The 10,059-nt window shown below is 55.2% G+C and overlaps 4 protein-coding genes across 4 annotated transcripts; 2 read left to right on the top strand and 2 right to left on the bottom strand.

The window, feature by feature from the left end:
* Positions 1 to 408: 408 nt before the first annotated feature.
* On the top strand, positions 409 to 2,036 carry G647_08337 (uncharacterized protein; the record flags this gene model as incomplete). The annotated part of the gene is made up of 2 exons (XM_008732649.1): positions 409 to 853; positions 907 to 2,036. The coding sequence occupies 2 exons, from the start codon at positions 409 to 411 to the stop codon at positions 2,034 to 2,036; spliced, it is 1,575 nt and encodes a 524-aa protein (XP_008730871.1).
* Positions 2,037 to 3,491: 1,455 nt separating this feature from the next.
* On the top strand, positions 3,492 to 5,156 carry G647_08338 (uncharacterized protein; the record flags this gene model as incomplete). The annotated part of the gene is made up of 1 exon (XM_008732650.1): positions 3,492 to 5,156. One exon carries the CDS (start codon positions 3,492 to 3,494, stop codon positions 5,154 to 5,156), a length of 1,665 nt encoding a protein of 554 aa, XP_008730872.1.
* A 310-nt stretch (positions 5,157 to 5,466) lies between these two features.
* Positions 5,467 to 6,325, bottom strand: G647_08339 (uncharacterized protein; the record flags this gene model as incomplete). The annotated part of the gene is made up of 2 exons (XM_008732651.1): positions 5,467 to 5,921; positions 5,992 to 6,325. 2 exons carry the CDS (start codon positions 6,323 to 6,325, stop codon positions 5,467 to 5,469), a joined length of 789 nt encoding a protein of 262 aa, XP_008730873.1.
* Positions 6,326 to 7,947: 1,622 nt separating this feature from the next.
* On the bottom strand, positions 7,948 to 9,276 carry G647_08340 (uncharacterized protein; the record flags this gene model as incomplete). The annotated part of the gene is made up of 1 exon (XM_008732652.1): positions 7,948 to 9,276. The coding sequence occupies one exon, from the start codon at positions 9,274 to 9,276 to the stop codon at positions 7,948 to 7,950; it is 1,329 nt and encodes a 442-aa protein (XP_008730874.1).
* Between the last annotated feature and the right edge of the window lie 783 nt (positions 9,277 to 10,059).

Genomic DNA, 10,059 nt, shown 5'->3' on the forward strand with positions numbered 1-10,059 from the left:
AGTCCGACTTCAGCCCTGCAACTAGGCTTGAAAAAGCGTCGAGTGATGAGACTCTATGAGTGGTCCAAACTGCGAGCTCTTTTGGGATAACGGTTACCGTCCAATCAGACCGATGGCTCTCGGCCGTTCTCTGTTTGCGAGTCATCGGCCCCCAGAGTGACCCTTGGTCATGCAGCCCCGTGTCGCCCTACAGGGTTGAGTGGCACGAGTGGACATGGTGGGCAAGATGACGGGAATAGTTTTATTGAACCGTCCTGAAGCCGCGAGCCCTTCCTGTCGTTTTGTTGGCAGCTCCATGATTACAAGAAGGAGAAACTGCGCCTTCTGCACTCGCCAGAGTTGGTCGCATTTCTTTTCGTTGAAAATAACCCTTCTCCCGCCAACACAAATCTTCATTCCTGGTTCAAAATGAGTGTGGTTCTCACCCAGACCTCGGGTGTGGACTATACCCCTAAGTATCTTTTCGTTTCGGGTGACTGTCAGCGTGGCACAGGCAAATCCAGGCACGTAATGAAAGAGTTCCTTCGCAAACGCGATTCCATCCGTCGTCAGAAGCAACTGGCCTCCCGATCCCAAAGGCGGGTCCTTCCGTGGTTGCGGCGAGAAGATATGGAACAAGGCGCATTGCAAATAGATGGGTCTGTGGCAGAGACGGCCCTGTCTTCGGACTCCCTGAGCGACACCAGTTCAAGACCGTCATCGCCCCAACAGTCTCAACGGACGGCGGGAAGCACAGTGGGCGACTCGCATTCCTCTCCCACCTTCAGTTCCTCCGGGTCCAACATTGAGTTCGGCGGGATTTCAGACACCGCACCGAAGACTTCCCACCCTCCCAAGGATCTTGTCACAAATGGTAAGTCGAGTAATGCCGGTATTGATTCCCGATTGCGTCTGACTCCGAATCAGTACACACAGGAGTTATTAGTAGATTGTACGGGACGAAGGAGTCCAGCCAGTGCATATCACCTGCATCTGCAATGGCACATCATATAATGACTCGGCCGGTGTCGTCACGGATACTTCTTGCCATTTCCAGCCTCAACCACGACATCGAAACAGGACATCGAGAACCGACCTCGGACACTCTTGCGTTGGTCGTCGAGGGCATCAGCCTGCTTCAACAACACATTCAGAGGTCGGATGCCGTATCTGAAGACGCCATTCTGACGGTGCTCAATCTGTGGGCGTATGAGGTGACCTTGTCCATGGGTTTCCCCACCGAGAACCAGAGGCTCCCGAAGTCCGTGACTCACAATATCCAGACTCACCTGAACGGCCTCCAAAGATCAATCAAGTGTTGTGGCGGGGTACAGAACCTATCATCGGAAACATTGTGGCTGTTGGCTTGGTGTGTGAGTACGATGCCGGGATACTGGCCGATTGATAATCGAACGATGAAGCAAGCACGCAACAATACTCGACCAACACAACCTGAAGCCGATGGCTATTATTTCTTGACGCGGCTGTTCGATACACTCTCGAACATCCAACGGCAAATGTCGTCGCACGACTCTTTATCCAGCATCCTACACGAGGAATCATTTTCGTCGCTGAGGAAGACATTGCTTCGACTGAACGTGGAGCGACAAACGCTCGCTGGCAAGACGGCCCCAATGGGCAGATTGCGCAAATCTGTAGCACTGGCAGCAATTTTGCTCTTCATCTTTGACGTCCTCCTCGGAGGGACGGATCGTGCTCACCAAGAAGCCCGGGGTCGGAGAAAAGACCTGCTCAGAGCCCAGAGACGGCTGATCGACCACCGACTCGACGAAGAAGGTTCGCTCGAAAAGGTGTGGTCAATCCTTATGACCCAGCAAGAAGAACCACAGCTGCAGCTCCATGCGAGGGCATGGGCGATCGTGGAGATGGTGAACGTTATAAAACATCTGCATGTGCCCACGATAGATGCACTGTCACAACTGTTGTTGGGATACTTGCTGCCTGAAACTCGAGTCCATACCACAGGAGACTATCGATACGAGAGGCTGCTTGTTCAGATACATTTTGAGCTGGACGGCTTGGCAGATCTGAGCTGATAGCTGGTCATTCATACGGAATACTGTACCACTAATTCAGGTCTCGAATGCAGCTGGAAGATGTGGGCGGGACTCAGAGCATCGCAAGCCTGTGGCTAAAACCCGCCGTAATTAGCGGGGCACTGGTGGGATCCGCGGTAGGGCGAAGCCTTTCTGCATCAAGCGCAGCACACAGGTTTCTCACCCTTTGCTCATCTTCACTTCTTCCGTCAGAGAAGAGAGAGAACTCCGGTGTATTCAAGGAGACACACAGGATTAATTTCCACCAGGGCTCTGTTTGCTATGCCTCAGCCAAGAGCGCCCGTTCCATTGCTGCCTGGCCCTTCCTCCAACACTCACAGCAAACTTGACATGTCCTTTGACAACGCTCCCACCAGTCAAACATGGTACCACGTCGTCCTCCCTTCCTGCGTGCACGATCTCCTTGCATTTTTTATACTCGGTGGTTTCACCAAAGAACGCAGGGAAAGTCTAGGCTAATAGGTGATCTGAGTCAGTGTATCTACCAGTGTTGTACACGGCCGACTCGGCTGTGACCCATTTCTTCATGACTTTCAAGACACCCTCACAGATGCCATCCTGTCTCTCGTTTGTGTTTCGTTTGTCCCTTCACTCTCCTGCACTGTATCATTGGGGCTTGAGGCAGAGCAACTCCGTCTTCCAGCCCAGCACTTGACTCGTCTCTACAGGACGTCTTTCTCCTTTACTGTCCTAGGGTGTAGCGTGTTCTAGTGGGCCAACTGGCACACACTGACCGTCCAGAATATGTAAGTGTATACACATGCGGCATCATCCCTCAAGCTCAAGGTCCGTCTCCTTGCATTCTGTCAGTCGCTGTCAACACAGCACATACCCCGTTATTCCCATCTAACCAGTGGTGATGCCATGCATGCCTTTGTTGGCCCAGATCGTTCAAGTTTGTTATGGTGTGCAGCACGGCCCCAGCCCAATTCCTCATACCTCTCAATCACAACAACTAAAACTCGCCAAAATGGTTCCCCTTCACAGCCGCGCTGTTTGCTCCAGCTTGCTTGTCCCTGTCTATGGGCAGTCCTACACCGCTCGTGTTGTTCTCTTTCGATTCTTCCCTTAACGATAATACCACTGTCGCTTCGACTGCCACTGTTCTCCAACACGATCTGTCATAGCAAACCAGACGGAAGCACTCATTCACCAAGAAAATAGAAACATCCGACATACCAACACAGAGATCGTCAAGCTTGATGCTAGGGAGATCGACGCAACATTGTTCCTTCACCCAATCGCACCGCCTCATCTCAGACCCGGCGTCAGGAATCGTCGAGGATCGTCAAGCTGAACGTGTACGGGGTCGGTTCTTGAGGGAGAAGAGCGTGGCGCACGAAGCACGAAGCAACAGACCAGCAATCCTCAATATACTCGAGGTTTGGACCTGATACCGTCATACGCTGGTCAAATCTCTTCTTCGGTGTGAAAATGCCTGATGAACAAACCTCGTCGGTGGCGACAGCCGAGGAAGTCTCCGGGTGGTGGCCCTCGGACAAGAGTGAGAGGTCTCGCCTCAAAGCTTTCTTCGGTCGCACGAAGTCGGAAAAGTTCACAAGACAATACAGCACAGAACCGGCCGACGCTCTCAGTGTTGAACACCAAGCTCTGAGTCCTCCAGAGGGTTCGCAGTGTCCAGCAGCAGTAGCTCGCCAGCACCACTCAAACGGTGACTCTACATGGCCGAGTCGGAAGTTGGGCCTGTCTCGGCGGAGTGGAAGGGAAAATCGAATGCTTCGGGCTCAGAAGAGCCTGCCAAACTTGTTCCAGCTGTCCTCGCACCCCCCCGCGGAAGAGCTGTATCTGCCACCACCAGTACTTCTACCACCAATGCCGATGCCGATGCCGCGACGCCAACAAACCGCGGCACGCAACGTGTCCAGACCAAGTACAGACTCGTCAGTCCATACAGTGAACATCCCCGATCACCTGCGGGAGCGATCATTCTCCGACAATCATTCCATCTCTACCACCCACACGAGCTTCTCCAGCCACGCCAGCTATGGGCCTCATACGCCAGATTCATCCTTCTCCAGCACAGACAGCTACGAAGCCCAGGTACCACCAGACCCCAGATCACGGATCCTGGCCTTGGCCCAGCATGACCTTGAAGGCCCCTCCGTGCATTTCGCCATCCACCAAGGTGCCATCTCCAAGAAATGTCCCGTGCCTCTCCCAAGGCAGACCACCTCTCAGGACAATCCGCTCAATCTCTCCCGAACCGACTCACGCATCCAGAAGCCACTGCCGGCCGTCCCTCAGCTCGACGACGCCGGCAGACGAATCTCCACGGTCGCTCCACTGCCCGAACCAGGCCACATCCGCAAGACCTCGGCGCGCTACCGATGCGAAACCCGTGGCGGCGCATACACCGAACCTAGCACGCCGACGTCTCCGGGCTCGCGGCCCTGCAGTATCAGAAGCACAACCTCGTCGCGCACCTCGGGGTCATGCGAGACGCACAAGCGGACCGCCTCGTACAGTCTGTTTCCCCGAACGCCTTCGTCCAGACAGCCAGATCTGCCGTCGAGGCGGACATTCTCGTCCCCATCGGCGACGGCCACCGGCTCAACCACGGGTCCCCAGCGTGGAGGTGAAATCGATAGAGAAAGAGATAGAGACAGAGAACGAGGAAGAGCAAGCGCAGTACTTGACTCGGCGAGCGCGCCCCCCTCGCCACCGTTAACAGACCCCGCAACGACACGCGAAAGAGCGACAAGCACGGGCTCGAGACCCCCTTCACGGACCAAGTTCAAGAGACGCGGCATGCTTCCGGTGGATCCGAGGCCCAGGGGCGCCTCAGCGCGAGAAGTGCCCTTTTCGATCTGGTCCGGGGGGAAGGAAGAGGATGGGGACGACGCTGCCGCCGCCGCCACCGCCACCACCGCCACCACCATCGACCAGCCACCACCTCTAAAGGTAACAAAGAGGCCGCCTGCCAGAGACCAGATCATCAGGCAGAACAGTATGCCGTCGTTGTCGGTGTCGGCGCGGGCACGGAGCCCACCGTCGGGACCGCCGCCCGACACGCCACTTCCGGCGCTGCCGACGGGAGCCTCGAGGTGGGTGTCGCTACCTGCTGCGACGCTGTGCTAGGTGATTGTCGTCCGCAATTTGATGTAGTGATTAGTAGGTAACGGGTACCAACGTCGGTCGGCTTGAAGTCCACCAGGGTACTGAAACGAGAATACGATGGAACGAGAGGACGCAGTATGTTTCATGACGATTGTTGATTCAGGTCGTCTCTTGGGCGACGTTCAAGCATCGATGCTCGATGCTGCTGGTTGCTCCCAGCCATTCAATGCCAATGCTATGTTCATTGACCCCAGTACGCCTTCGCTGTGCATTGTTCCTAAGCCGTCCCATTGACGCCGGTGCACCCACCCCCCCAACGCAGCCAAGCCGCCTATTCTGGCAGTGACAAATCCTTCAGGTACGGCCAGCCCGTCTCCTCTTCTGGCTTCTCTGCCTCCATCCCGATCACGCGTCTCAGGATGCGCACCTCACCCTGCAGGGCCGCTATGATTGTGTACTCTTCGTGCCACTCCTCACTTCTGAGTCTGTGGGCCGTTCTGATCATCTCACACACCTTGAGCGTCTGCGCGTGCCAGTGGTCTCGGTCCAGTCTGCTCTGGAGGTGTTCGTCCTTCTCCTGCTGCAAGAGATCGTTGTAGTGTCTGCGCTGACGAAGGAAGCGGCCTTCGATGTCTCCGCAGTAGTTTCGCACTTGCTCGACTGCAGTTCCCATTGCTTCTTCGTACATGGCAATCAAGTTTGTGTTTTCCTTCTGCTCGTGCTTGTACAGTTCGACGAGGTGCTTCTGTTTGGCGAGTTCGAGCTCGAGTTCGCGGATCTTGGCTTCTGTAGCGCAAAAGCAGTCAGTTGAGTGCGTGTAAAAGTGTTGGGCAATGTCCGGTGAGGGGTGACTTACTGTCATTCTCTACCGCACCTGACTCTTCACCGTTGGTGAGCGCGCCGTTGGCACGTTTAGCAACTTCCTCGGCGTTCTTGGTGATGCTGTTGACCTTGTCCCGGTTGCTGCGGAGCAGAGTTCCCAGTTCTTGGATCTGGTTGAAAAGGTGGTTCAGGTCTTGCTGGTGTCCGACTGGCAATGGGGGCATGTACGCCGCAGCCGCCGCAGCGGAAGGACCGTTGACACCATTGCCACCGTTCATGGAGGAGTTGGTGGGAGATGCGCCTGCGGAGCGGTTGCCAGTGGGTGACATGGAGGTATCGAGAGCGGGGAACGCGTTTGAGGAGGCCATGGTCGGCGTAGAAGGGTCGGCTGTGTCTGAGGGTAGGGGTGTGGAAGTTTGGCTCCGTGAGGCAGCGCGCTGGCGGGCTCGTTCGTACCACTCTTCAAGGATTCTGGCTTCTTGGCCGTCGACGGCTTGTCGCAAGAGCTGGATGTGCTCAGCGACACCACCGTTCTGGCTCAAGCGTTCCGGGCGGAGAGAATCAGAAGAGCGGCGCGTGGGTCGGTTCTCATTTCCCAAGGCGCGGCGGTCTCGACTGGCTGACGAACGACGACGGCTTGGAGGAGTAGAGGTGGCACGGGTATGACGCTCGAAGAGTGGAGGAAGGTCAGGAAGGATTGGTCCAGTCAGGGGAGGAAGTGATAGAGGGGTTCGTAGTGAGTCTGCATTCACCTAAAGGTCAGTTTGATCTGAGAGTTTGAGAGAGGGGACATCGGGGGCCGGATTATCTCTAGCGCCGATGACGATCTTCACGGTTCGGCCCGAGAAGATGAGCACACGCCGATTGGCTCGCTAGACTTACCCTCACGAGCAGAGGAGGAGCGAGCACGTCGAGGCATCTTGCTGTCGCTTTCTTGAAGTTGTGGTTGTGAAGAAAGAAGTGGTTGTTCACGACGACGAAAAAGATGTTGAAGAGAACTTTGTGTGGACCCGCTTCCACCTGCGCCGAGACCTGGGCAATTTACATCTTACTTTCCACGTTATTGTTTGCGAGGGCCACCCGGTCGAGGTGTGGCTCCAAGCCAACAAACCCCTGATGCACAACTGTCCTTTGGTAGCTGATGCCACGACATCTTGTGATAGAAGAGCTCTGAGAGACAAGCTAATACGCCGCACTTGCAACAATGACCAACGTTGTCGACATCCTAAGACGGTGAGCTTGATAGGGTGGCTGACACGAGAACAATCCATGCAACATTCACCGACAGTCTCCTCTAAGAGGGTGTCTCGCAGACGACCATCGCTATGAAGTGCAGGACGATACGCTTTGTTGCGAGCCTGATCAGTTACGAAGTATAGCTTCCTGATCGCAGAATGGAGTACTCACTCTTGCCATTGGAAGTGCCGGGCGATGGCACGAAGGTTGTCACTCGCCGTTCTCTGTCGACATAGTCATGTTCACAACATATGTCGCCTCCGCAACAGAGATCAGCCTCGACAGTCGCCATCACATGAAGCTCATTGATGCACAATTAGCAGTCTCAGAACTGAGAGGTGATCTCAAGCCGTGCGAGATCAGCCAAGAACGCAAGCAGCCAAGGGAAGAGCTAGACGCCTGGCATGATTCTGCAGTGGTGAGTGGTCTCTTCGTGAAGTATTTGACGATCAGTGGTGATTATGCCTCAATCTTTGGATACCACAATCGCATGACAGCTACACATGCGTACCCACAACACTAATAGTCGATCCTTCAAAGGCAGTGGGTTGGTATGTAGAGATTCTCACTGTCTCCGACCATCACCGAGAGCAATTGCTATAAGCAGCTCTACTCTTGAAAAAGTAACTCGAAGAGACGAGCAGGTCATGGGAGAAATGCGTCGTCACCACACAGGTCTTCACCTGAGCTGAGAACGTTACATCGTTATATCGCCGGACAGCTCGAATTCTACAGCACCCCTCTCGCGCAACACTCACGTACCTAGCTTGAACCTCACATCTATCACACTCAGCACACTTCCCCTTGGCTTCTCAACACTCACAATCTCCAACTCGGGATCAGCATCCTTGACAACCGTCTCCCACTGCTGCATGTCTCTTTCCTGGCCGCCCATAGCCTGCATCATGAACAGATCTCTCATCCGACTGATGCCTTTCTCCCGCTGCCCGATCGAAGGATCCGACGGACTGGCAAGCACGACACTCATAATCACGATCCTCGACTTCGCGCGGTCCATGGCGGGTGTGATGTTCTGCAGGATCCGGACTGCATCTGTGTGAGGCCAATTCTGCAAGCACTGACGAATGAAGAAGACCTCGGCGCCCTGTGAGCTTGACGGTTGAGGCGTAAGAAAATCATGGGCCTGCAACGAGATTCTGTCCTCCAACTCCGCTGGGATCCTGGCCTGCGCCAACACCGGCGGCAGATCCTGCACCACGAAATTCAACGACGGAGACTGCTGCGCGAGAGCCACACAGCAATGGCCCGTCGATCCGCCCACATCGATAACCTTTGCCCCCGAGGGAACATGTCCCCAGGCATACCCGTTCAGCACATGCCTAACGTGCGACTGCTCCGCAGCGCCCACGCTGTTCATGTGCGCGGCCTGGTGTCTCGCCAACTCCGGATCCGACATGATATACTTGAAGAACGGCACATCAGTCTGCTTCGCAATGCTAAACGCCGTGATGGGTTTTTTGGTCTCCCCCGATTCTCGAGAAGCCGCGAGTTGCGCCTCCGTCATTTCGGTCATCTTGCCCACCACCGCATTCCCCGTTTCGGTCAGAAAGTTGAACGCATCATGGACAGGACACGACGACCGTAAGTCCAAAGACGTATGGCTATGCGCGATCTCACCGGAGGCGACCTCGCGGAAGAACCCCGCCGTCATGGCCATGCGGCAGACACGGGCCAGCTGGTCGGCCGGCACGCCTGCCGCCGCGGCGACGGCGTCGTATGAGATGGACCCTTCCGCGGGGACGAAGTCGGCGACTTTGAAGCGACAGATCCAGCGGACCGAGGCCATGTGCTGGGTCCGCAGCGTCATTTGCTGTTGCACGTCCGTCGCGGACATGACCAGTTGCTGCACGGCCATGGTCTTTTCGATGAGGGCCGCTTTGACGGCGCTGACCTCTGCGGGAGCCTGGCGCGGGATGTCATGGCTGCCTGCTTGTCCATCCTGCAGGGCTGCAGGGTTGGTGGACTGGAGGAACGCGGTGAGGCGGTGGGCGGCCGTGCTGATTTCCTGCGCGAGGGTCTCGAGGAGCGAGTGCTCTGGGGAGAGAGTGTTGATTGAGCCCATTGTGGGAGACAAGACCAGGCACACCGGAGGTGTACCCGATGGTGTGAATGGAGGTGTGAACGGAGGTGTAAACGGAGGAATGCGAACTGAGGGTGTGAACTGCGAATGGTAAACAGATGTTTCCCGCTCAGTTCGTTGCAATCAAAGCGGCGACCGGTGCTATCTTCTGGCGAGGAGTGAGTTGCCGTTTCTCGCACTCAAAGGGGCACACTCTCCTCTCCTTTCCTCTCTATGTCACGAAAGGCGCACTCACTCAAAGAATGAGTCCCGTAGGCAAGTACGAATAATGTAAACAGATACCTAGGTAAGCAGCACGGACAGGTATGTACATAGAACAGCTCAGATCAGCTCCGGCCAGGCCAGGCACAGGTCGGTCAAAAAAGGTACTCTGTACTCACTCCTTGTAACTGTACATAAGCACTAATGCCGTCGTCGGGCTGGCACACTTACAAGAATTACCCACTGTACGGAGTAGTACATATAGCTGGGGGCTCCGTCTTACATACCTATATACTTACATCGTATCTGTACCTGTATCTGTACCTGTGCCTGTGCCTGCGTTATGCGCGATACTTATTATGGAAGTGCCCACCAAGTACTGTCTACTGTCTATTGTCTACTGTCTACTCTCTACTCTCTACTCTCGACTGTCTACCTACTATCATCTACTCTCTACTCTCCACTCTCCACTCTCTACTCTCTACTCTCTACTCTCTACTCTCTACTCTCTACTCTCTACTCTCTACTCTCTACTCTCTACTCTCTACTCTCTACTCTCTACTC

Source organism: Cladophialophora carrionii (genome assembly GCF_000365165.1).
Source record: "Cladophialophora carrionii CBS 160.54 unplaced genomic scaffold supercont1.7, whole genome shotgun sequence".
NCBI lineage: Eukaryota > Fungi > Ascomycota > Eurotiomycetes > Chaetothyriales > Herpotrichiellaceae > Cladophialophora > Cladophialophora carrionii.